The 27,609-nt window shown below is 45.2% G+C and overlaps 2 protein-coding genes across 4 annotated transcripts in view; both read right to left on the bottom strand.

Moving 5' to 3' along the window:
- Positions 1-504: 504 nt before the first annotated feature.
- ARF4 (ARF GTPase 4) lies at positions 505-15,276 on the bottom strand. Its single transcript, XM_075574832.1, has 6 exons — positions 14,996-15,276; positions 7,313-7,393; positions 5,528-5,637; positions 4,983-5,054; positions 3,422-3,547; positions 505-1,968 (listed from the first exon to the last, which is right to left on the bottom strand). Exons 1-6 carry the CDS (start codon positions 15,060-15,062, stop codon positions 1,882-1,884), a joined length of 543 nt encoding a protein of 180 aa, XP_075430947.1. The 5' UTR covers positions 15,063-15,276; the 3' UTR covers positions 505-1,881.
- A 5,295-nt stretch (positions 15,277-20,571) lies between these two features.
- DENND6A (DENN domain containing 6A) overlaps positions 20,572-27,609 on the bottom strand; it is a 27,264-nt gene continuing 20,226 nt past the window's right edge. Inside the window, exons 19-21 of one of the 3 annotated variants that reach the window (XR_012788638.1) lie at positions 27,110-27,184; positions 22,526-26,867; positions 20,572-22,445 (exon numbers count right to left, since the gene is read on the bottom strand). Coding sequence is in view for 2 of the 3 variants with exons in the window: in XM_075574829.1 (XP_075430944.1) it covers positions 26,736-26,867; positions 27,110-27,184 (207 nt within the window). In the remaining variant the exon portion in view is untranslated. Of the gene's footprint in view, positions 26,926-27,109; positions 27,185-27,609 lie in introns of all 3 variants that reach the window. The other 2 variants (XM_075574829.1, XM_075574830.1) reach the window with 2 other exon arrangements.

Below are 27,609 nucleotides of genomic sequence, written 5' to 3'. Positions count from 1 at the left end.
CATTGTAATTTGTAAGGAGCCCCAACCCTCCCTAATAGCACGTCTGATATCAGATGCATTGTACATTGTAAGGCACCCCAACCCTCACTAATAGCGCGTCTGAGATCAGATGCATTGTACATTGTAAGGCACCCCAACCCTCCCTAATAGCGCGTCTGATATCAGATGCATTGTACATTGTAAGGCACCCCAACCCTCCCTAATAGCGCGTCTGAGATCAGATGCATTATAAATTCTTCTGTATTTGGTACAATTTTCAAAATGACCTGAAAATTGCTGAAAACCTTTTAGGGGTACAAGGGAACCCCGGTTTGAAAACACTGATCTAATTTCTCTACAGCAGGTCTGTCAGTCAAAGCTTGCCAAACAAAATGGTTTGGGATTGTGCAACTGTTTTGCACCAACGATTATTGTCTCTGCATTAGCACATTTTCTGCATTTATTTTAATATTTATTAAATAAACACACAATTTTAGCAAGTGGTAAAAGAAATACAAAAGCTAGTAATTTTTATAGTTTTATTAGGAATAATTCTTAGTGGGTTATGAAGAAAAAACTTCCATTGTTCAGTTTGAGGAATATTCCAAAAAAAAAATAATCTTGCATTATGAAGATATGTTCACCAATAAACAATAAAACAATCAGCAGAACTATGATACAATGGGCAAAAACAGTCACGCTGATACTGAAAAGCAACATGCAACATAAAATAATTCAAAACCAGGGGGGCTCAACTCCAGTCCAAGCCTCCTCAACAGGTCAGGTTCAGGATATCCCAGCTTCAGCACAGATGGCTCAATCAGCAGCCACGTGCTGAAGCACGGACTGACAGTCACCTGTGCTGAAGCAGGGGTATCCTGAAAACCTGACCTGTTGGGGCTACTTGAGGACTGGTGGAGCACCCATGTTCTAAAGCAAGACAACCTTCTGAGCGATAAAGCAAGCAGAGACCTTTTGCTGCTCGTGTGGCAAGACGATGCATGCCACCAGCAAAGGGTTTAATGCGTGCCCGTTCCAGCCAGCACAGAAACTCGCATGGAAACTTAATCTGGCTGATCCCATGGTTAAAACAAACCTTTCATTTGTGTAGGCAAATTGAATATAGTGTTTTGATTGCCTAGCTGGCACGAGCAAGTATTAAAATCTTTTTGGCAAGGACAACAAATAAATATGTAGCTGTGCTTTAAATCAGCAGAATGTCTAAGGCAGGGGCGGCCAACTCCAGTCCTCAAGGGCTACCAACGGGTCAGGTTTTCAGGATATCCCTGATTCAGCACATGCAGGTCAGACACTCAGCTGAAGCCTGGGCCACCTGTGCTGAGGCAGGGACATCCTGAAAACCTGACCCATTGGTAGCCCTTGAGGACTGGAGTTTGCTACCCCTGGTCCAAGGAATGATGCGTGGTACCAATAAACTAAAGTAGCATAGGGACACTCTTAAAAACAGGCGCATCCCCCAGCTGCAAATTGTGGGAAACAAGAATGACCCAATTTTGCAGCTGAGAGCTGCAAGTGATTTGTAAATTACATTCTACGTGTTATTAGGGGAGATTACAAAAAAAAACGCATTCAATTCTATAGCATCACAATAACCATGTCCAGGCATATAGGCTTGGGGAAATGGGGTAAAGTAATACATAAAATACACTTTCACATAAGGAAGAATTTTTTTTTTTTCTTTTAAACCTAGCCATATTGCTCTGGGGACACCAGGAAAACTCAGGAAACAACTGGCAACATAATCATGTTTAACTTTAGAGTGTGTGCTGCCCATACCAGTTCCGTATACCATTTAATAACCAAGATGCAAACTAGTTTTGATGTAACAAGCCTAGACCCCGTCTATCCATTGTGTCCTTGGTTGGGGGCGAACGTCTGTTTTTAGCGCTTGGAGAGTTCATTTGAAAGCCAGTCGAGTCCTTCATACAGCCCAGTCCCTTGAGTAGCGCACGTTGCCTGCACATACCACTGAAAAAAGAAACGTACAAACACGTGGTCATTTAACGCTTCCAACGTCGGGCTAAATGTTTGTTCAACTAAACAACTACTCTATTTATTACACTCCTGTGCCGTGCTGGTATTTTGGATCACGAGAGAGAGGAGAGGGAGAAGAGAGGGAGGAGAGAGAGAGGGGGGGAGAAGAGAGAGAGAGAGGGGGGGGAGAAGAGAGAGAGAGGGAGGGGGGAGAAGAGAGTGAGGGGGGGAAGAGAAGAGAGAGGGGGGGGAAGAGAAGAGAGAGGGGGGGAAGAGAAGAGAGAGGGGGGGGAAGAGAAGAGAGGGGGAGGAAGAGAAGAGAGAGGGGGGGAAGAGAAGAGAGGGGGGGGGAGAAAGAGAGGGGGAGAGAGGGGTGGGGAGAGAGAGAGGGGGGGAGAGAGAGAGGGGGGGGAGAGAGAGGAGTGGAGGAGAGAAGAGGAGGAGGTAGAGAGAAAGGAGAAGAGAGAGAGGAGGAGCAGCAGCAGATCTCAAACCAACAGTGCATGTTACTGATCATAAAAGTTCGTCGTACATAGTAACATCTCTACTACTATTTCAGTTCCAATTTCCCCTATGTGGAGAAGATCAGACAAAAAATTAATAGCTTAAACGACCCAATTGAACATGAAGCTCTCTCTTCAGGTCTGGGATGTCCCCAGGTCCATTCATTTGATTAGAATTCAGATTCTCCCACATGACAAAGCAGATTAAAGCGCATCGTAGAGCGTCTAGAATCAGAAGCGATGTTTCTAGTTTCTACTAGCAAGGTGGCGTGTTTCCTCCAAGTTTGTAAACCCGACAGCCATGTATTTAACAAATCCACTATAAGGTACCACAAAGCATAACAATGTACATTAGTATTTAGTAAAACGTATTCAATGCAGATGGCGTTGGTAACGTTGTCAGAGTAATACCTAGATGTGGAATGATACAATACCTCAAGGGCGTTCAACTCCAGTCGTAAAGCTCCCCCCCCCCCCCCAACAGGTCAGGTTTTCAGGATCCCGCAGCTTCAGCACGGGTGGCTCAACTGAAGACTGGAGCCACTTGTGCTGAAACAGGGATATCCTAAAAACCTGACCTGATGGGGGGGCTTAGGGACTGGAGTTGAGCCCCCTGCTATACATGCCAGCGACCTGGTGTTCCAAGCTAGCCACTGTGCTTCACAGAAGAAATTTCAATGTTTCTGTAAAATACATTTCAATCCAGAAGGTAAATCTTGGTACCGTGGGCTACAAACCAAGCAAACAATACCATTCCGGTACTAGGCAAGGTCGGAAAGCTTCTGTGAAGGGGTAAAACGCACATGAAATGTGAATGTCACTTTCATTTGGAGAAGACATTTGGTTTAACAGGTACCCCAAAAACAGTCTGCCATTAAAAATTCCATAAAAACCTAAACCCATCACAGATAAGGCCCGCCCATTAATTGAATGACCATACTTACAGTTCTGTTGCGGAGAGTCTGGAGTGTCAGCTTGTCAGTCATCTCACTGATGGCCATTGCATTGGGCAAATCTTGTTTGTTTGCAAATACCAGTAGCACTGCATCCCTCAGCTCATCTTCTTGAAGCTAACAGATAGGAAACAGTTCACCGGTCACTTCTGCACTACCCACACGGTTTGTTAGTAGCCATTACAAGAGTCCCGTACATATAAAGCAAAGAAGAAGTTTGGTTGCATCTTAGAATTCATTAGAGCAGTAATCCATAATAGGGGGTTCAGGAACCCCTAGGGCAGGGGGAGCGCAATTTGTTTCCCCTGTGCCCCCCTGCCGGCTGCCCGCCTCTCCTCGCACCAACCCCTCCTCTACTTGGCTCTGGCGTCACATTACCATGGTGACGCCTCACCAGAAGTCATCTAAACCAGCGGTGCACAAACTGAGGGGCGCGACCCCCAGGGGGGACGCGAGACTGCCGACAAGGGGGGCGCGGGGTTTACAGAGGCCCCGCGCGCTTCCCGAAGGCACTTAAATTAAGTGCCGGGGGAGCTGCAGGGCCTCTGTAAACCTAACTTACCGTGGCTCCGGCGGCTTCCTCCCTGCGTCGCCATGGCAACGCAGCGTCAAAATGACGCTGCGAGGTCATGTGACGTCACGTTGCTATGGCAACGTGCCGTCATTGCGCCGGTAAGTTGGGGTTGGGGGGCGCGGGAGTGAGGGGACAGCCGGCAGGGGGGCGCAGGGAAAAGTTTGCGCCCCCCTGATCTAAACCAAGGTAAGGAGACGTTACAAAGGTTTTCGCCGCGTCCTCAGCATTTAATTTAAATGCCTTCGGGAAGCGCGCGGGGCCTCTAACCCCCGCAGAGAATCTCGCACCCCCCTGCCCTATGGGTTCCCAAAAGTCAGTAATTGAGGATCCCAGGCAGTATAGTGGGTTCCTGAGCCTGTGTGGGGACTGCGCACTTAGTAATGCCCCAAACTGAACCTTAGCGTAGGGAGGTACAGCTGTCACTTACAGCGGGAACTTCCAAAGTCGCTATCCACAGTGTCACGGCATCATGGGGCGGGACTTTGGAAGCTCCCGTAGTAAGTGACAGCTATACCCCTTCTGCCCCCCCCGTACGGCCTGCACACAATGGGGGGGCAGTTTGAGGCTTTTTTTTAAAAAAAGATTTTGGTTCCCCCATGAGATCAGGACACTAGACTGTCTGGGATCAGTCACAGTTTTGTTAGCGATCGTCTGATGAGTAGCAATAAGATTAATTAGGGATCATTTTTTAGCAAGGGGTGCACATTGTTAAAAGATTGGGAACCGCTGTACTAGAGGTAAAACGCTGATTATATGATAAAGGAAGTCTCCAGTACCTCGAGAATACCGACCACGGAAGTTGAAAAACAGTAACAACCCATAATCAATGCGCGGTTTAATAGTTAGCCATGAAAGAGTTAAATGTTGTATTGCAGAATATACGGTATCATGTGCTATGGTATAAAGAATAAAGGAAACCTGCATTATTTAAACCAATGTAACAAGTTGTGTATTTGGATGAAATAGTGGGGCACTTACCATTTTCTGTAACTCCTCTGCTGCTTCTTGGATTCTCTCTCTGTCATTGCTATCTACCACAAAAATGAGGCCCTGCAATAGAACGAGATATCAGTAACTATTATGACAACATCGCCTTCATGTTTCCCTGCTACTAGCTACCACACAATGAGGTATCAGCATAGATTTGTGATAAGGAACCAAGTAAAAAGTACCGTAAGTAACGCATACAATATCTGCCTAAATAACGCCACATGAATGAGCAAGTCTTTGGAAAATGCTCAAAATACACCAGGAGATAAGCAGCTTCTCATGTCAACAAAAACATACATTTGCAGCAGCCACGTTGATCAATAAAGAGATTATTCAGTCAATGTAGTTTCTCTTTACTAGGAGAGACGTACACTAATATTGATAACTTAAAACATCCCCTCTCCCAGTTTAGAAGGTGTAAAGGTTGGGGAGCCGTTGTGGGGGAAGGACCCGATGAAGGACCCCAAGAGGTTGGAAAGCTTGTAACATATCAACTACTTTGTTACTACAGTATAGGAGGGGTGAAAACATACCTGTGTATTTTGGAAATAATGCCTCCAGAGGGGTCTGATTTTATCTTGGCCACCAACGTCCCACACCGTGAAGCAGATATTTTTATATTCTACGGTTTCCACATTAAAACCTAAAAAGGAAAGTAACAAACCATGTTGGGTAAAAAAAGGTATAGATTTACAAGACACCTGGTTAAAAGGGCCCCAAAACTGAAGATTTCAAATCACAGAAGCACAAAATCTCAAGAACCAACAGACAGAGCATCACATACGTGCAGATTTGAAGATATTATATACATCTTAAAGCTGCAGATCAAGCAATACCCCATGGGGCCTATGCAGAGAGCAGCGCTATTTCGAAATTCGCCATTTTTTGGAGAAAATCGCGCAGAAAGCAGGAGAAAATGGCGAGTTCCGAAAAACGCGCCAATTTTTCTTTTCTAGTTATAAAACTCGCCTCGCGGCTGGCGAGAACCTCAATCTCGCCAGTTTTAAAAATATCCGTATGCAGAGAGGCGCGAACGGCATCTAGCGGCTGTTCGCGCCAATAAAATGGCGCGATTGTCTCAGTTTTAACTCGCCAGAAAAAACTGCCGCTCGCGGCCATTGCAAAGGGAAAAAAAAAGCCGCGAATTTGTTTTAACACATTTCTGAAGCGCGCATCTCGCCAATTTAAACTCGCCACACGCATCCATGTTAAACATAGCAGAATTCGCACTTTTCTGCATATGGAGATTAAATCTCTCCAAAAAAGCTACTTTTTAATAAATTCGCCAATTTTAAAATTCGCTGCTCTCTGCATATGCCCCCATGTGTTTTTTAAATAAATCAGTCCTGTACTATATAAAAAAAAAATGCTGCAGGTATTCTCAAACAACTCTGAATTACATTTTTAATGTATTATAATATAACAAGCCTTTTTTGTTTCTATAGTAACCTTACAAAGTCCCATCCCCTTCCTCTTCTGAAACAGGCTCTGGCACACCCCTTTTTTGAGCCTTGCCCTCTCTAGCAGTGCAGCAATTGTATCTAGTGACTGCCTGGTCACATGATCATCCATGCAGAACTTTGTCATTAATATGCAAATGCATTCCACTGATAGCAGAATACTACTCTACAGCCATTTAGTGAACCCCCGAACCAAATCTTCGCCGATCGGCAACTTGGCTAAATTACATATTGTGTGAATTGTATTGATGCACATATTAAAGGGGGAGAAAATAAAACTAAAAAAATTGTAGCTTGGGTGGCTGCTTTAAATACTATTTTAGCTAAATTCCTATACCTTTTTCAGAACAAGGGGCGAGTTAGAACTGATTTGACATACATAGTAGTACTGGGGTGTTCTATGTCGCATTGTTTACATTAAGTAAACCATTGGTTGCCATTTTTTTGCATTACAAATAAAATGGCTCAATGTGGATATATCCAAAAGCTCGCTTATGCTCAATAAACAGAGACTAAAAATGTACTCAACATACATAGAGGTACTGTACTATAAAAATGCTGCATTCTTTGTAGGCTGTGTAATTGATGACTATCCAGTCACAACCCTGGGGAAGGGTGCGTTTTCACTCACTGGCACCCCTAGTCAAGCAGAGTATGTAAGATAGTAGAATTTATACCGAGAGACTGTGTGATCAATTAGGACAATCTGAGGAATAAAGGATGCATCTTATGTTTACGGCCTCTAAAAAGGAGGCAGCCCAAATTCAGAGGTTAATTTCCTGCAAAGAAACCATTACTGCCAAAGTGATTACAGTACTGCTTCCGAGAAACACTGAGAAATAAAATAAACATGCTTACCAATGGTTGGAATGGTTGTTACAATCTCTCCCAACTTCAGCTTGTAGAGAATAGTTGTCTTGCCAGCGGCATCCAAACCCACTATCAAGAGAAAACATGTTGCATCAATGTTTAGGATCAACTAGTAACCATACTACATGGATATAACATATCCAACTCACTGAGACTACATAAACTAGAAGGCTCGATGTCATAGCACCACTAGCTAACCTACGGCTGCTAGTCCATCTTCCCACAATTACAGTACATGGAAAAAGTAATGTTTGCATTCATAGACGTGACACTTTGCTCATCTGCATGTCATTACCCAGAATCCTTAGCTGCCGTAGGAGCACTAAGCTTAGAGGCCGTGCGCTCTTCCCCAAAGCATTTAATTGAAATGCCGGGGGAGTGTGCGCTTGCTTACCTGGTCTCTGGCGGCTTCCGGTGTCAATTGACGCCGGAGAACAGGCAAGACAGGGAAAAAGGGGACAAGCGCACGACTCTGTAGTATAAAAATATATATTGAGTAAAGATATCAAGGGTAAGTATTTCACCTACAGAAATTCTGTTCTTTAAAGCATCAAGCACAAAAAGGCATGTGTTTACCACAGCTGAGCCACATCTACCATGGGGGACAGTGTCGGCAGCTGCTAGATCCGATAACCACGGAACTTCTCTGGAGCAGCCTCCTATCCCGGTAGGTGTAGAGATGGTAGCCTCGGCAGGTAGAAGTTCTTTCCTCTCCAGGGACCCGTGTTATAAAAGCATTTAAGGAGTCCAGGGCTTCCGGAGAAAACACCACCGGCACAGTGAGTGCCGCTCTCCGACAAAGAAGCAAACAGCGGTCCTGTTTAGGAGGCGGCGGCTTGTGCCGTCACCGCTGCGAATGCAACAAGACGGCAGACGTGTACACAGCCCCGAATAATAGTGCAAAAGGATTAAATAGACGAATTGCTAATATAAAGTCATCCCTGATGAAGTAGATGCATATCTACGAAATGCTTTGGATGTGGACTAGAAGTATAAATCCTTAACTTTATAATAGCAATTCGGCTATTTAATCCCTTTGCGCTATTATTCGTGGGCTGTGTACACGTCCGCCATCTTGTTGCATTTGCAGCGGTGACAGCACAAGCCGACGCATCCTGCTAAACAGGACAGCTGTTTGCGTCTGTCGGAGAGCGGCACTCACCGTGCCAGTGGTGTTCACTGCGGTGCTCCGGAAGCCCTGGACTCCTTAAATGGTTTTATAACGCGGTCCCGGGAGAGGAAAGAACTTCTACCTGCCGAGGCTACCATATCTACACCTACCGGGATAGGAGGCTGCTCCAGAGAAGTTCCGTGGTTATCGGATCTAGCAGCTGCCGACACTGTCCCCCATGGTAGATGTGGCTCAGCTGTGGTAAACACATGCCGTTTTGTGCTTGATGATTTAAACAGAATTTATGTACGTGAAATACTTACCCTTGATATCTTTACTCAATATATATTTTTATACTGCACTACGAGTTGTGCACTTTTCCTTTCTGTAGTTCTACGAGATGTTGAGCCATCTCCTGTGGAAAGCAGCCGACTGTACTCAATACCTCACTCAAGGTCACGATATATTATAACTTTGTTTGAAACAATTTACGTGGATTAAGTTTCATCACCTTTACTCCATCACTTGGATTAAACTGTGGTAATACAAATCAATTGGTGCGCTGCATTTTACTCTCACTACAAGACAGGAAAGGGGAGGGCACAGACTGAAAAGTGTACCCACTCCTGTGCTAAGAGATAATGGGGAAAGACAGGGTGGCAGACCTGTCAGACATGAATGAGCTCACACGTGGTATTTTTTTTACAGTACATTCATAACGACTAAAAGGTTGTAACGTTTACATTTAGCCATGGGGCACAACGTGCACATTTCCAAGTTTAAAAAACCAGAACCAAAACAGACTTTCCACTTGCTGCAAGGTTGCATTTTGAAACCATAAATAAGGTGTTAAAGCACATGGGATGTGAAGTCAAATACACCGAGGACACGCAAAGCTTTGCGTTTTTAAGGTTACTCAAATCACCAAATAGAACTGTACACATTCAGCATGGCCACAAATATATTCCAGTTCCTGGTGTCGGCTCCTTGTGACTTTGGGCACATCACTGTCTCCCTGTGCCTCTGGCAAAAAAAAAAAAAAAAAAAAAACAGATTGTAAGCTCTTCAGAGCAGGGACCGTGTCTGCACAATGTCTATCGTCAGCGCTGCATACACGGTCCCTGCTATACAAGAACAAATTCAAGTTCACTAAAAAGTACACCTCCTGGAGTCCTACTGCAGATCTAGGCCGACTAATATGTGGAGGGAACTCTGCCCGTCGCCACCAATCCGACATTGTGGTTACATAGTAACATTTCTGATACAGAGGTAACAATGTATATTACTTCCTGGTACAACATTGTTATACATGTATATGATGTACAGCCTGCTTCTTTGTATGCCGAGACAGCGGAATTATGTTTGATATAAGAATTGATGTAACCAGGTATTTGTGACTGTTTTTGTTCATGTCTCCCTTCCCTGGTGTGCTGTTCCCCATTTTATGAAACATGCAATAAAATAGAGATTAAAAAAATTGAATAAAGTACAGCAGGGGGGAGAGAGAAGTGGAAGTTCACACGGGCAAATGGAGTCTGAAAAGCTTTTGTTCAGCATTGACCTGCGTGCATCAGCGTACAATGAGCAGGGTGACACCACAAGGAAACAAGTTGGGCAAGTCGAGGTGCTGTGTAAACTACTTCCCATTTACATATATTGCATAACATCTGCTGTTTAGCATCGACTTTAACCCAGGGATTCTCAGCGTCATTCCTAAAAACATCCCCAACAGGTCAGGTTTTCAGAATATCCCAGCTTCAGCACAGGTGGCTCAATTAGTAGCTCAGTCAAAGACTGAGCCACCTATGCTGAAGCAGGGACTGATTGAACCAGCTGTGCTGAAGCAGGGATATCCTTAAAGCCTGACCTGTTGGGGAGGGGTGTCTTGAGGACTGGTGTAGAGAACCCATGGGTTAAACGGATTACAGATCTTAGAAAGTCCGTAATTCTCCTCCTTGTACACGAAAAGTAAATGAGGAACTTCAAGCAACTGCTGTTCAGCATGTGGACACAAGCATTTTGCTTCTTGATAAGACTATAGAATTTGACTGATTTATGGTGAGAAACTATTGGAGCAAAGAAACTAATAATGTGTCGGAAATATTGCTATGTAACCAGCAGGGAGGAATTAGAGAAAATCAAGTACATACAAAGTGAACTTTCACAAAGCCGGTTCCACTTTCTTACGTATAAGAAGCACGGATAATTACTATGGTTTCCAGCAATTGCCTGGCCTCCCATCTCTCTCTAAGGCCGCGTTCAAGGTGGTGCTAAGCGATGTGCGCGTGCACGTCGTTGCAATTTCAGGTTGTTCGGTGGGGGTGTTCAAACAGAAAATTCCACCGGCGGCACAGTGCAGCGTTGCCGCTGCTACATTTTGCCGCTACAACCAGAAATGATATTTGGGGCTGCAGTCGCATCAGCTCCGTGACACGTTCGCCACGCCCCCAAATCCCACGACCCGACTCCTGCAGCCTGAACACAGATCGCTGGGCTGCAGGAGCACGCGGGGGAGGCGCACACGGACGTTCGCGTCCGTAGCAGCCACCCTGAACTCGGCCTTACTTTGGGACGGGCTACCTGTGCAGTAGCTGGGATATCCTGAAAACCTGACCTGTTGGGCAGGCTTGAGGACTGGAGTTGAGCCCCCCTGACATGTGCATGTCAAGACTGAATGGGCAGGTAACTAGGCCAGGGGTGCACAAACTTTTTTTTTGTCTGCACCCCCCTGCCTGCTCTCCCCCCCCTTATCCTCTCTCTGGAATCATGTGACGTCAAATTTGACTTTGCGTTGCCATGGCGACGCGTTGCCAAAAGCTGTGGGAGATAAGGAAAGGGACTTTCTGAGGCCTCGCGCGCTCCCCCAGCATTTAATTGAAAGGTTGTGGGGAAGAGCCCGGGACCTCTGTAAGTGCCGGGCCCTGCACCCCAGAAAATGTTGCGTGCCCCATATCACTAAGCTAATGCTTTCATCACCTCAATGGGGGGGGGGGGGGTGGTTTATCAAGCACTGTCCCATCCAAACACCAGAAAGCATTAAGTTGAAATATTAAACAAGAAAAATAAAGTGTCGACTAAATGCAATTATAGGGACAGATTGTTTACACAAATATTAAGGCGATATTTCAATACAGCAAACCTAAAGTAAATGTTACTGGTTTCAGGTTTCTCAATCTAATTATATAGGTGGCAACCTACGTTTGGAGATACTGTACTCCGCTTGCAAGATAAACTACTTGAGCTTGGTTGTCAAAGCAAAGAACAATCTTACAAAGTGGCGTTAGCATTATTCACCGGAGCTGGAATAATGTAAAAAATAAAGGCAACTGTTTTTTTTTCAATACAATTTGTACAATACTTTCTAAATTTGCAATACAACAAAAGACCAAACTTTTTTTTTTCTTTAAATGCGTTGCTAATCAAACAGGCCACTAACAATTTCTGAATCGAGAATGTATTTACTCCGATCATGCAATAGTCGGATCATGTAAATAGTCGTTAAAGTAAACTGTCTCCTGGGTTTGAGGATGTCATGAAAACAAATTGACCTAGAATTACACGGAAAATATTTATGAAGATTTGACTTTCAAGACCATTCCCAGTATATGAACATACTATATTGCTGCCATAGGTTCACTTTTATCAGTGTTGAAATAGACTTCCAAGTTCAGCATCTTCTAAAACCAAGTAGATCGTTACTAAAGGTTCCACATTGTAACAAAATGACCAAAGGATAACCAACATTATTAGACTTTAAAAATGTGTAAAATAAGCCTGTTTGACCATTTGGGACTGCCTCGAGCCAAAAGGTTTACTATAAAAAGTTTTTTTTTTTTTTGCTGTGCATAAGAGACAAAGGTCACAAATGCTTGATGTTCCCTCAATGTGGTTAAGCAAAATGCATTTAAGGAACAGGGTCTGCACCATGCTGCAAGATCAATCCACATTCCCTGAATGTCCATGACATTTATATGCAGTGAGGTAGATAAGAGCAATCAATATGCTGAAAGATACCCTAAATTCAGACACCCAAGACAAGGCCTCACAGTGTAAAGAGAACATACTGCAGTACAGGCAAACATACTTCCGTAAACCTCCCTATAATACAAACAAATTCTACTGCCAACACATTGCCCGCCCCAGCCACACTGTCCCCAGCTGTGGCCACTCCCATTTCTATCTAACCCAGCCTGATAACTGATGTTCATTCAGCTCTGCAGTAGCAGCTCTGCTATTGAACGATGCCGGTCAGAAGACATAGGCAGCTCCAGCCTTAACTCACATGTTCTACAGCTTAATCCACAAAGGGAACAAGTTTTTTTTTTTAAACGCTAATCAGATAGCCAGCGATTACTTTCATATAAGAGCCCAGACAGTAAGTTAGCTTTATTGCAGAACATAAATCATGATCTAAGGTGCGTCTACAGCAGGGGTGGGCAATTTCAGTCCTCAAGGGCCACCACCACCAGGTCTAAAGGATAACCGTGCTTAAGCAAAAGTGGCACAATCTTCAAATGTACCACCTGTGCTGAAGCAGGTACATTCTTAAAATCTGACCTGCTTGTGGCCCTTGAGAAATGGATTTGCCCACCCATCTACAGTGACAGGTTCCTCCTGCCTTGGCACATCCTCATTATCATCCAGTCATTACTACAGTCCAGCAAGTCATTTTACAAAGTATGAAGTTAAACATTAGCCAAATTCAAAGCAGACATTTTTGCAAAATCTACAACCTACTACACTATTGTTGAAATGTAAAATCTGCCAATCAAACCAGATGATATGGGTTTATATTGAAGATTTTAACCAGTTTTAAACATGGTCCTGTTTCCCCAAGTAATGGATTTGCAACACATGCGATTGTCTGATTCAATACCCCAAATTAGAAAAAAAAATGGAAAATGTCTTAGCTATTACCATTTTTGCTGGGACAGGTATAGTTAGGGATGAAGCAGCAGATTAAGACCAATGTAATTTGCATACAGTATGGAGAATGGCTTCCGATAAGATACTCTGAAGGTGTATAGCAAGAGCGAGGAGTCAACTCATTGAATGGTTTAGTAGTAACCCAAACCCTGAAGTGATTGTATAGACTTAACGCTGCCAATTTATTGGTTGTATTACTGTAGCTTAAACCAAGGGATGCGGAAATACCAACAGTTTGCATTAGTCTGACATTATGGCATTATAAAGGACAACTGTAATAATAGTCAGAAGACAGGTACTTGGGGAGATGGGTTAACATTACATTAAGTTGGTGTTACCCAGACTTCCCAGGAGAAAGTATTCTGTTGGAAACCTTAATCCTGACATTTTAAGTATTATGAAAAACAAGCAGATGGACAAGCTATGTTTGTACATCACACACCATGACAACTGTACAGCTCTCTCTCTACCTAAAGAAAACGTTGTCTAAAATGTATTTAAATTCATTTTCAGCCGGTACAACACTGTATAAAGAAATATAAGATTTCATTTTAGCAACACTGTACACCGCAACATACACAACTAATGTATTCTGCAAATAGTTTAATTTAAATATTCTGATCCACAAGAAATAGGATGCGGATATCACAAAAGGTAAAGGTATCTTTAACAAGCAATGATTCCTCCCCCCCAATATTATTAGGACTCCAAATGCAGGTCTGGTTGGCATGAGGGCCATGGTGAACAAGTCTTAATCACCCAGCTGAGGAACAAGTCCCTTATTGATCTGGCTGCACAGGTCCCTTATGTGGCTTCCTCTCCGGGTAAATAACCCTGTGTGTCATTATTTAGCCCTCACCCCCAATCTAATAAGAGCTGGAACAGGAAGACCCGGTGCAGAATTGCACAATGCAGCGTGAGTGCCAAGTTCCTGCCCGCACAGCAAGATGGGTGGGGGACACCCAGGGGGCGGCAGGACAAGCCGGGGGCCAGTGGGTGCTTCATGCGCCGTAGTCCCCGCACTGACAGGCCCGGTGAGATCGTGGGATGACGAGTGGGCGGATTACAGCCTCATCCCCGACACCATCATACCCTATGTACGTGTGATAGCCAAACGTGTACATGTGACATGCGTGGGACAGGCCTGGTACACGCTTACATGGGATATACGTGCTCTGCACGACCATACGCGAGAGTGCTCTATAAATACATTGTCCCTCCATTGAATTGAATACACAATCACACTATATCTCTGTATATGCGGCCCACACAGCCAGTGCAATATAATATAATATATATATATACACACACACACACACACAGTGGCCCTCTGCACATAACTTGTGTGTATATCTTTATACACACACACACAGGCTTTAAACCTGGCTGCTGCTCGGCGTGTTACATGTGTGTAATATACATGTATGATGTGCTATTTATCATGTTAGACTATAAACACAATTACATATCTACATACAGTATTTCTGAGTGTGTGTATATGACTGAGGCCTACAAGAGGCGGTGCCGCAGGCTGTGCGCGCCGGGGTCCCCCCTCTCCTCCCCCTCCTCCCCCCACCCCCGCTCAGGCCGCGACGGGGTCCCCCCTCTCCCCGCAGGCCGCACCCCCCGCTCACCCATCAGGATTCGCATCTGCTTCTTTCCGAAGAGCCGGGAGAACAGTGAGGAGATGGTGAGTCCCATGGCGGCGGCGGGTGAGCAGGGCAGGGAGTGCGGGTGCTGTGTGCGGGGAGGCGCTGCGCTCTGCTCTGTGCCCGGCGGATATTCGCCTCTCTCTGCCACGTCACACTCAGCCCCGACAGCGGCTCCAACGCGGTCGAAATGACGTCACGAGCGCCACATCCCGAGCTGCACCGGAAGTAGGCGTGGCTGAAGTGGTGGGAGGGAGGCGGGGGCGCGCGCTGGGCTCTCAGGCGAGTGGGCGTGGCTACGCGCAGATGACGGGTGGGCCCCTGCAGCTACCGCCCGGAAAGCTGGCAGGGCGGAGAGTGGGCGTAACGCCAGCGGGTGACGCGTTTGTGGGCGGGGAGAGATGCGCGTGACGCCAGGCAGTTGACGCGTTTGTGGGCGGTGAGATGGGCGTGACTCCGAGCAAGCGACGCGTTTGTGGGCGGGGAGAGATAGGCGTGACTCCGGGTAGATGACGCGTTGTGGGCGGGGCTCCGAGGAGAGCTGGGCGTGGCATTGCCCTGTCTCTTGGGGACTTCCTGCTCACACTATGAGGGGAGTGTAATTAAGAAAGAGATTTTCTCAGCCATTAGTAACTTGTATTGTGTTGTATGTCTTTATTTATATAGCGCCATTAATGTACATAGCGCTTCACAGCAGTAATACGTGTGGTAATCAAATAAATAACAGATAATATAAATAACAGATCATGGGAATAAGTGCTTCAGACATAAAAGTAACATTAAGGAAGAGGAGTCCCTGCCCCGAGGAGCTTACAGTCTAATTGGTAGTTAGGGAGAACGTACAGAGACAGTAGGAGGGAGTTCTGGTAAGTGCGTCTGCAGGGGGCCAAGCTTTATGTATCGTGTTCAGAATATCCACAGTGCTATTCATATGCTTTTTTAAGCAAGTGGGTCTTAAGGTGGGTCTTAAAGGTGGATAGAGAGGGTGCTAGTCGGGTACTGAGGGGAAGGGCATTCCAGGGGTGTGGGGCAGTCAGTGAGAAAGGTTTAAGGCGGGAGAGGGCTTTAGATACAAAGGGGGTAGAAAGAAGACATCCTTGAGAAGAACGCAAGAGTCTGGATGGTGCATAACGAGAAATTAGGGCTGAGATGTAAGGAGGGGCAGAAGAGTAAATACAAACCACCTGGGAGCACAGTCACATGTCTCAGACAGGGCTGCTGCCTGCCTTTCCCCATTATCTCTTTGCGTGATACAGCTCTTCCACTGCAGCTAGGGATTCTGGGTAATGACATGCAAATGAGCGCACAGTGTCTCGAGGCTGCATCCCCGCTAACGCTGAGCGGGCGGTGGTTACTTACATATATATATATATATATATATATATATATATGTAAGTCCGCGCTCACGCTGTGCGCTCGTGCGCGGGCACACACTCACTGCTTAGGTAAACAAAAAAATTATACTTTCCCGCACGCTCAACTACCCGCAATGCCCTCCCCCGCGCGCACGTACATGCAGGACATCCGGCGCTCATGCTTGGAGCGCTCTCAGCGCCAGCGGGGGCTCAACCTTACTTCTCATCCATTTTAACATGGATCCCTCTAAGCTTATGTCTAGGGTGACCAGACAGTTTAGCCGTTACAGTCCCGGCAAGCGCCCATTGCAAAGCGCGCGGGCAACAAGCGCCCATCGTCATGTGCATAAGCAGTCAGCAAGCGCCAATTGCGCACGCCCACCAGCACATGCACGATGGGCGCTTGCCATTTGCGCATTTGCAAAATTTGTCGGGGAACAATGGGTTCACCCTACTTCTGCCTGCCATATTACACAGCTTTTCATCACAGCCTGGGTTAAAGAAGTGAAAATCAAGAAAAAAAAAAGTGGGGCGCAACAGTTAAGGTGATTCAAAATAAAAAGGTCACTAATGTTAGCCAGGGACCTCTTGCACTAATGAAGGCGAAACGCATGTGGTTTCCATACCATGAGTTACATAGGCCTCACGCCTCACGCCTCACCCGGCATTTAATTTAAATGTGTAACTCTGTAACTGCCGCGCCCCCCCTAGAAATTCTCCCGCCCCCCAGTTTGCGCACTGCTGATTTAAAGAATGTAATCCAAATCACATTTCAAGGCCCGTACACACTTTCTATTTCCTGGGTGTGATTGAGAGACTCCATAGATGTTTGACTACAGATAACCCATAAATCACAATCTATGGCTGTAACAGTTCAGCCCTTTTAATTGTAGTTGTTCATTAAAATGGCTATTTTTAAGAGACATTATTCTGTTTCTAAATTAGATATCTATTTTCCTTAAAAGAGCTTGTTATAAATACAGTGACAGATACTAATATCGCATTTACATATAAGTCTTATCAGAATAAGGCGATCTATGAGAGTTTTACTCTTAGTTTTGGTCCATTGAATTTTTCAAGCTTTTTCATCAGTATTATACTATTGTCTTTTTTTCTATTTCTGTTCCATATTGCCCAAAACACGTGCCTGGAGACAATTTTCTTTTCTTGGGTTAAAGACGGGCATAACCTAACAGGGTTTAACCTTTTGGGTCTGATCGGTACAAGGTTGGTTGCTGGCTGTGCAACATGAAGCGGGTACGTGGGTATAACCAGACATTAAAAAAGTTATGGTGGGTAAAAAGTGTCAAAAACCCTCCGCCGTACAGTAAATAATAAAATAAAACACTTGTGGTGCACTTGCATGTCTCGGACGTCTGCAACCCTGTGAGGCATTTTAAACCTGTACAGAAGATTAATGAAAGTAACAAATAACTGCCCCAAGGATGATGCTGCTTCTTGCCCTGGTTTTGCATGCGGTAATTTTTTTTATATGATCTGTAGTATCCTTCATTTGAGCGGCATGAACGTACTTTCAAGCAATTCCTATGGAAGAAAAAATGGCCCCAAGGTGGGAAGGAGAGGGTCACCAGAGCATTCATTTCAGTTGTAGGGACCCCTTGCTCCCCAAAATACATCTATTTAAAAGGTCCCGAAGCCGCAAGGGATGACGTCGCAGATTGCTATTGGGACATGGAACCTTTGAACAGAAACATTTCTGCGCAAAGCCTGTGCTGCTTCCAGCATCACCGTGTGATGTGTCTCAGGAGGCAGAGGGTACCCAGCGCTGATATTAACGCAAATCATTTCCTGAGACCCCCATTGAAACCCAGTAAAAAAAATAAATAAATAGATATCCCCTCCCGAGTTTAACAGGCACAGCTGGTATTTCAGAACCCCAAAACATGCGGCGTACCTGCTGAACAAGTGCAGTTGGAGGGTGTCTCTCTGCGGTTTCTACATTACGTCTAACAATAAAAACAATTGCGTTTCCACAATTTATTAAATCTGAATCAAGACGGTTCTCCTGGTCTGCAACCTACTGCAGGACTCCGGAGATAAGAGCAGCTCAGTCTGGCCCTGCCACCGATAACGTGCAGCAGCAAGTCAAGGATGCATGATAAGCACAGAAGGCATTGTTTGTCCATCCACAAATGGTACAAATACTATTATTATTGGAAAAGATTTCTGGAGCTAGTCCCTTTGTAGTTATTTGTGGTTGGGTATCAGACTAGGTAGAAGGCGAGCACTCAAAATGACGGGAAAGTTTTGGCTCGGGTGCACGGTGCTGGTAGTTTCAGGCTGATTCAATATGTGCAGACGGTGAGGCATTTATTGCACAAGTCAACCTTTCACCAACAAACAGGAAAAGGGCCAATTTATTAACACAACCAAGTCCCAGAAACATCGCTGCTACCTGAAGTTGGCGCCGGTGGTATGCCCAGTGCTGAACCTAGCGTCTTCGTTCTGGCCCCGGGCGATGAACACGGTATAAAGGTGTATACTGCAAATCCCACCTTATCTAACAGTACATAGTCAGGTTTATACCTTTCATATATCACGAACATTAAGTTGGTTTACGATCTGTGTGGCGTGTCGCGGTTTGCCTTTCCTAGCCGGTATATTACACGCCGACCTCCTGATTGCGGTCGGGCATTGTGCACTTCCATTAATGAACATTCGCCTTCACTTTTTAACTAGGTAAAAAAACATTCATATTTCATATGTAACGTTGCCAAAATAATAAGAGAAACAACGCACATGTTACAGTACATTATGTTACTTCGCCCCCTGACTGCCTCTTGCTTTGCACTTTTCTTTTCACGCTGTTACCACGTTGCCTTGGGACTGTTACCTAGCAACAGATAAGATGGTGCCAACTTCAGGTTCCTGTGGCAGCTGTGTAACATACCGGTGTGTATATATATATATATATATATATATATATATATTTTTTTTTTATTATTAGAGTTGCCAGGTGTCCAGTATTGAACCGGACCATTCTGTATTTGTACTCTGTGCAGTAAAACAGGAGAGGCAATACTGGACATGTCTGTGTATACTGGTATTACCTCTCTAGATATACTGACCTGACTGGCATGGGGGAGCAGGGAGAGAGCAGGGCTGGTGCTAGGGGGTTGGGCAGCTTCCTCCATCCTGATTGGCTGCATTACCCAGCAGCAGCCAATCAGGAGGAGGTGTCAGGAGCCTGAGGGTGTGGCCAAGGAGAGGAGGAAACAGCATAGAGTGGACAGAGGGAGGTGTGTGTGTGTGTCACAAGCTCGTGTGTATGTCAAGCGCATCGCACCTTTCACCATTGTGTCCAATATTTTTGCAGAAGCCACGAGGGAGAGAGGGAGAGAGGGAATTTATAAAATGTTTTACCAGGAAGTAATACATTGAGAGTAACCTCTCCTTTTCAAGTATGTCCTGGGCCCAGAGTTATGATGACAAATAATACATGGTTACCAATACAGTTACATAAGTGAACAGGGTATACATTATCTACAAGACATTGCATGCACAGTTAGAGATAATATATATTATAGCCGTATGTAAGTTACAGACCAGCTTTAGTTTTGCAAGACGTTAGACTTGTGGTGGCTGTGAGAGTCTCCGGTAGATTGTTCCAGTTTTGGGGTGCACGGTAAGAGGAGGAGCAGCCGGATACCTTTCTGAACCTTGGGACCATGAACAGTCTTTTGGAATCAGATTGAAGTATGTGTTCAAGGTCGGGGAGGCTATGGCTGTGTGCATATAAGATTGTGTCATCTGCATACATGTGTATTGAAGCTTCCTTACAAGCTGTGGGAAGATCATTGATGAACACTGAGAAGAGTAGGGGCCCCAGAACAGAGCCTTGCGGAACACCACAGGTGATATCCAAGGGGTTGGAGTTATAGCCTGAGATAGACACATGTTGGGATTAGTGGGATTTATGCTTGAAGCTAAAATCACAAGTCAAAACCTGTAACATTCACATCTACAATCTGTGTGCTCATTTGCATGTCATTTCCCAGAATCCTTGGATGCAGTGGAAGCCTTGTATACAGAGATAATGGGGAAAGGCAAGATAGCAGACGTGTCTGAGACATGTGAATGTGCCAACACAAGATATATTTATTTCCTGTTCATCTAAAATATAAAATAACACCAATTCAAGGACCTCCATAGTGATCATAGACAAAACACTATGCATAAACCATGGTGTATGAAGAGATGTCTTTATTTAGTTTTAGAAAAATACATATTCTCGAATGCAGTCGAGGTTAGGTTATTGGCAAAGTATACATGGTTTGCAGGAGATTACAGTGTTTTAGTCTACAGTTTCCTAAAAAAAAAGGTCAGTTATAAAAGTGATCTGCAAGACCGAATGATGTGCACCTTTTATATATATCTCCACTAGGAATGCAATTATATTGCCCTTAAACAAAACCCCTCTCCAATGAAGAACATTCATATTTAGTGGTAAAATGCATAAAATACACATTTGTTATGAAATTATAGCTTTAAGCAATATATTTCCATTCAAATTGTAAGAATATTAAAATACAAATTATTTATGTATATATAAAAATGTAACAGCTTATACCTTAATAAGGCTTCCCAGAATGCAATAAAGTAGTATTTTAATATCCAGATAATTTGGCTCGAGTACAAATGGGAATCGAGCAATCCAGAAAACCCCCAATGCAATTTGATAGGAATTTTAGTGTAGACAACATAACTTTACAATGTTCTGGATCACTTCTAAGAGTTTCTGATTTAACTGGGACTGTATGATATTCTATGTACATCAATTACTAGCGTACCACAGCTTCATTAGTATATGTACGTGTGCAGGATGGCCAACTCCAGTCCTCAAGGGCCACTAACAGATGTGGGCTTACGGATATCCCTGCTTTAGCACAGGTGGCCACTGATAGGGCCACCTGTGCTGAAGCAGGGATATCCCCACTACCTGGCCTGTTGGCCCTTGAAGACGGGAGTTGGCCCACTTCTGCCTTTCATTATGTTTCTTCCAAGCAGCAGTACCGCCTGGCTGTTCTTTTATTTGGACTCCGCGCTTTTCAGCTCCAGCTTGGTTTCAGAGATACAGGTGCAAGTTACCGATAGCCACCGAATCTCAAGGGTACCACAAGTTGGTTGGAAACTGCAACATCACCCCGTTGGTGCTTCCCACTTGACGGCTATTTAAAACCAAAGCAAAAAACAGCGGTAACGTCACTGGGATCCCCCAGAGCTGAAAATAAAGCGGATGGTTCAGCTTCCAGAAGCTGAACCCGGTTCCAACCCTGTAAAAAATAAAAATACCCCCCCAAAAAAACAGTGTAGAACTGTGGCAGGACCGGCACTTTAATGCATTCATGCCCGACGACCAGCTGCATTGAATTATTACTTAATCAGACGTTTCACTTGACAATGCTGCAAAGATGTGGCTAAAAACAAGTATTTCATCTTTTCGAAATCAGCAAAAATTAAATTACCAACTACAGTCAAAACCGGTTTTACTTCAATTTGTACAAATACATTTCCAATATCAATATTTTGATCAATAGGTAAAATCAACAGGGTGTTTTTCTATCTTGAAACCCCATGCTTCCCTTATAACGCTATCAATCCAATTAACCTACAAAAGTATTGTTCTGTAATGTGCTGAGCCCCTGTAACACTTCTGGACTTATTCTAAAGTACGACGGTGCTGATCTGGAGCTAGTGCACGGAAATCCCCATTAAAAAAGTCAACAGGGCTTTATATGCGGTAGGGTCAAATCAACGCGATCACTTTGTACAACAAAGCCCCATGACAGGTGGGAGACTCCAATTCCTCAAGGGCCACCAACAGATCAGGTTTTATTGATATCCCAGCTTCAGCACAGGTGGCTCAATCAGTGGTTCAGTCGAAGATTGAGCCACCTGTGCTGAAGCAGGGATATCCATAAACCCTAATCTGGTGGTGGCCATTGAGGACTGAAGTTGGCCAGTCTTCGACTGAGCCACCTGTGCTGAAGCTGGGATATCTTTACAACCTGACCTGGCTCAGGCGAAGACTGGCCAACAGGTCAGGGTTTAAGGATATCCTTGCTTCAGCATAGCTGGCTCAATCAGTGGTTCAGTCGAAGATTGAGCCACCTGTGCTGAAGCAGGGATATCCATAAACCCTAATCTGGTGGTGGCCATTGAGGACTGAAGTTGGCCAGTCTTCGACTGAGCCACCTGTGCTCAAGCTGGGATATCTTTACAACCTGACCTGTTGGTGGGTCTTGAGGACTGGAGTTGGCCAATTCTTCCCTAAGAGAGTTTGAGAGTTCAACATAACATAATTCAAAGACATCTCTCCCGCATAATTTAAAAAACACTTAAATCTTGGACAAATACGTACATGTTTGCTGGTCCGGTAAAGGCCTGTAATACAAGGTAAAGAAAGTCCGCGCATAATTAAATGACTGAAAATGCTTTGTTCAAAATTGCATATTTTCGGTATATATTTGATAAGGGTTATGTACGGCAGGTACACCGCGTTTCGCTGGACTCCTCCGTCCTCCCTACAATGAGCAGCTACAGTTAAAGGCCTCGTCTCACCACGACGTCTGAAACGGAGGCGCTTTCATGATCCTTACAAAAACGCAAAAATAAAAAGGGATTCTTAAAAAAACAACAACGTGTAAATAAGATGTTTGCAGAATGTCAAGCTTCTGGCATCCTACGGCTGCGCTTATAGTGCCGGCGACGGCGACGTCAGGCTACGGTCGCTGGAAAAATCAAATTGAGATAACTTCCAGCGATCGCGACCAAGCCGTCGCGCTTACTATAAGCGCACGCGACGGCGGCAATGCATTTGTTTTGACGCAACGTTGTGTCGCCGGCACTATAAGGGCAGCCTAAGGCAGGGTGCTCAAACCCAGCCCTCAAGCAAACCCCAAGAGCTCAGGTTTTCAGGATATCCCTGCTTCAGCACAGGTGGTGCAGTCAAAGACTGAGCATGACTGAGCCATCTGCGCTGAAGCAGGGATATCCTGGAAACCTGACCTGTTAGGGACGGCGTGAACTGGAGTTGAGCCCCCCTGCCCTAAGGCATGGTACAGTTAATCTATTTCATCTGAAAACAGATTTTGATGCTGTATTTTTATTAAAATATCCTATGTTATTAAACCACAGTGATGCTGGTACATGGAGATCAGTGCGAGTCAGTTACCTAAATGTTAATAAAGCTCTTGTGCAAGTAATAAAAAAAGACATGTTGTAACTGCTTTCCTAAGTAGTGAAATAGGATGCCACTTAAGTCAGGTGCAGAAAATAATTCAAGCCCTGTGTTTTACAGTCCCCATCTGTTATCAAAAGGAGATGAAAACAGCATTTAATCTTCCGGTGCAAGGAGGGGCGGGGAAGAATTGTGTAACATACCCACACCGGACTGTATTCTACCCCAGGAGCTCAACTCCAGTCCTCAAGCCCCCCGAACAGGGCAGGTTTTCAGGATATCCCAGTTTCAGCACAGGCCGTCTTTGACAGCCTCTAATTGAGCCACCTGTGCTGAAGCTGGGATATCCTGAAAACCTGACCTGTTGGGGGGGGAGGGGGGGAAGAGAGCCGGAAGACTGTGGAGTTGAGCTCCCCTGTTCTACCTCTTCACTTCTAGTCCCATATTAAGCAGCATACCCCCCGCCCCCCCATCCCAGAGAAGTCTATCCGAGTCTAACTCTTATAATGTTAGCATACTTTTCCCATCCCCCCCATGACCCGCTCCTTTTTTAAATAAAGAGCAACATTAAAAATAATCATGATTTTCTTCATCTCGGCTTCTGGTCTTACCACGATAACCTTCGCACTGCCCCGGGCTCATCTTTAGCTCCCGGACATGAAACCTATCGCACGTTTCTGTCTCCTGATTGGAGCGATAGGGCGCCGAGCTCTCAAGGAAAAGGAAACAAGCAGAAAAGGACAGGGCGATCCGTGCAGACGGCAGCTTTAACCCTTTGGGTGCCCTGGGACGAAACTACTACGTCGCGACTTCCGCTCGTATTGCTGGGGGAGATTGCGCCCTGTGCAGACGCGATCTGCAGGGGTGGCGGACAGTAGGGGGGTGACTCCTCCCCTTACGTCAGTGACGGAGCAAACACGTGAGATCTCGAGCGCATGAGGGGTCGTGGCGCTCTAGCCTTATGGCCCACACGGCACTCAAAGGGTTAAAGCACCTTCCTACTAGTATAAAATAGACCAGGGGTCTCAAACTCCGTCCTCAAGGGCCACCAGCAGGCCAGTTTTTTTGCATATCCCTGCTTCAGCACAGGTGGCTCAGTGTTTGACTGAGCCACTGATTGAGCCACCTCTGCGTGAAGCAGGGATATCCATATAAGCGGGCCTGTTGTGGCCCTTGTGGACTGTTTGAGACCCCTAATAAAGACTGTAGTTTATTATAGGAAGTCTGCAGCCATTGTAGTGTAAGGCTGCGCTTATAGCGCCCGCGACGTCGCTCCAAAACAAATCCATTGACGCCGTCGCAAGCGCTTATAGTAAGGGCGACAGCGCGCCCAAAAATGTTGAAGCCGGGTAAATTTGATTTTTCAGAGACAGTCGCCACGTGTGACTGTCTCTAAACCAGAGAGCGCGGCCCGCCCCCGTCGTGACGTCACTGGCCTTGTCGCCAGCGAAGCCGCTTAAAAATAAATTTTCGCTAGTGGCGACGGCGATATCATTGATCGCGTCGCCGGCACTATAAGCGCGGCCTTTATTTTAAAGTAGGAAGGAACATAGCCTGTGTTACAAAGATTTATACACAAGGCAGGAAGACGAACGCACGCGCGTGCACACGCAATATTTACGTTTGACATTTCCTTACAATAATTCTTATCTGTGAGAAATAATATGGCCACTAGCGGTCAACAGAAAGCTGCAACATCGCGGAAGGAGGACAGAGCAATTTGGTGACCCTGGCGCCATCTTTGTATTTCCTTGCAAGTACTGGCAAAAAGAATAAATTAAATACCGCGGCAATCAGGGAGGTCCCCAGAGCTGGGAGCGCTGCGGTTCAGCTCGAGGAGAGACTGGGGATTAAGCTCTCAATTCTTTCTCCCATAATCCCAACAGAATTATTAGTGGTGATCTAATGCAGGGGGGCTCAACTTCTCATGTGTCTCATTCAGTCCCTGCTTCAGCACAGGTCAGTCTTTGACTGAGCCACTGATTGAGCCACCTGTGCTGAAGCTGGGATATCCTTAAAACCTGACCTGTTGGAGGGGCTTGAGGTCTGTGGTTGAGCCCCCTGGTATAATATAATAAAAGGTGCCTTTGGAGTCCCGTTTTATTTTACCGGTTACCGAATGCTCAATGTATCAGCACTTTTGAGCAAGGACATATTTGTGTATTCAAGGCACTACATCAAATCATTAAATAGAGTTCGCGACAGATCTTGCCTTCTTATGATTTCCACTGATTTGGAACAGGATTGCTAAATAGTGACACAAACGTCTCCGAGACGACAACCGCGCGCCAGCGCTGCTCCATGGCAATTTACACAATTTAAAATGAAATCCCCCCAATCACTCAGGGACATGTTTGTTCGTTTAGGGCAGGGGTATGCAGCTCCAGTCCTCAAGGACCACCAACAGGTCAGGTTTTCAGGATATCCCTGCTTCAGCATGGGTGGCCAAGTCAAAGACTGAGGCGGGATATCCCCAATACCTGGCCTGTTTGTGGCCCTTGAAGCAGGGATATCCTGAAAACCTGACCTGTTGGTGACCCTGAGGACTGGAGTTGGCCGCCCCTTGTATAGAGGCACAACCAAAAATGGAAAAGAAATAAAAACAAACAAAAACAACTCTGAGGTTCTTCCACGCTCGTAATTACAATTATTCATCATCCTTCAACTTCCCCGCAGAGCGCTTCGCCTGCAATCCCTGATCCTTAACCTAAACGGACACTTAGAAGTTAATCATGTATCCAGGGAGACAACCAGGTGGAAAACCATATGACAAGGTCACAGCATGCAGGCCCCTTCAGCAATAAAGGGGGTTTAAATAATGATATCCTGGTTGTACTGGCGTTCCAACATCCCTCAACATTTCTCCCGCTGTCCGGATTAAAAAGGGACATCCCTCTAGCCTATTAAGAAGATTACAACGTTATTAGTAAAAATACACATACTATTGCTGCTAAATCCCTGCTCATTTTGGTAGTCAGTCAATGTTCCTCTTTGCTCCCATATGGGAGATTTGCAGTGCACTAAAACAATGCTTGTGTTAACACGCTTCATAGGGGCCAGTAACGTGTTCCCCTGAAATGTGCTGTTGGCGATCGCGGCTGTGCTTGGTTACTGGTGTTCTAGCAGCGTGTAGACGGAGCTTCCCGATGGTCACTTGTCCTTGTATCGATCACAAGGTGCTAGTTTTAAGCAAGATTCCTTGCAGGTCCTCTGGCAGCTCCTGTATGATGGTCTCCACATGGCTCCGAAGCCTCTCCAATGTATTGGCTTTCACAGGGAGGTGTTCTCGCTCCGCCTGCACCTTGGGACACAAAGGCATTGAGCTGCTTGCCTGTCCCATCTCGTTACATCAGAAATATCTACATGTCAAAGGTATACATAGTATTTGTTCTTCTGCAATGTTAATAAAGCACGACAGAGGCAAGACCGCTAAGTTAGTGCCTTAAAGCTGATGGAAAATGCTAGAAATACTACATTTTGGAAGAAAAGGACCTAACCTTGGTATTGCTGGCAAACACATTATCGCCACACTCCATTACGTACCAGTTTATTTTTAAGCTTTAATACTAAGTCCACTGCTTCGACTTCCGTGCGCTTCTGAACCCAGATGAGTAAATCCTTGAAAAAGAAAAAGGTAAAATGTATTTTTTTTCCTCTCCTAGGTCACACACCCAGGACAGTCAGATCCTTCCCGCTGATAGAGGAGCCTGCAAACAATATCACTGTGTGTAGGGTGTGGGGAGAGTAAAAACATGAATCTATATACTGGGTGGTTCCTTAAAATATATGTGGTTCAAAAAGAACCCTCCAATGTTAGCTAAGATAATGTGCTACCTGCACATTCTGGTACCAGGTACAAGCTCCCTGGAGGAAAAGTGAGGAAAAGAAAATCCAGTTACTTTCATCAGTGCTGTGTTTGTGAACGCCAAGTCTGGGAGGCGAATCATGTTACAGGATACACCCCAATCAGCACACACCGATAGAATATCTTCAAATCTTACAGCATTTGTATAGTAGGGTATGAAGATCGTTATAATAAAAAT

This window comes from Ascaphus truei, chromosome 17 (assembly GCF_040206685.1).
Source record: "Ascaphus truei isolate aAscTru1 chromosome 17, aAscTru1.hap1, whole genome shotgun sequence".
Classification (NCBI taxonomy): domain Eukaryota; kingdom Metazoa; phylum Chordata; class Amphibia; order Anura; family Ascaphidae; genus Ascaphus; species Ascaphus truei.
Note: the sequence above shows the minus strand (reverse complement) of the source record. Positions and strands in the feature narration are given on the sequence as shown.

What these genes read in the sequence shown, in the direction of transcription:
- ARF4 (XM_075574832.1), bottom strand. Translation starts at nt 15,062, where the DNA reads ATGGGACTCACCATCTCCTCACTGTTCTCCCGGCTCTTCGGAAAGAAG. An exon ending in CAGAGGAGTTACAGAAAATG is followed by an intron (nt 3,548 to 4,982) that starts GTAAGTGCCCCA and finishes CCTATCTGTTAG; the next exon opens with CTTCAAGAAGATGAGCTGAG. An exon ending in AGACTCTCCGCAACAGAACT is followed by an intron (nt 1,969 to 3,421) that starts GTAAGTATGGTC and finishes TTCTTTTTTCAG; the next exon opens with TGGTATGTGCAGGCAACGTG.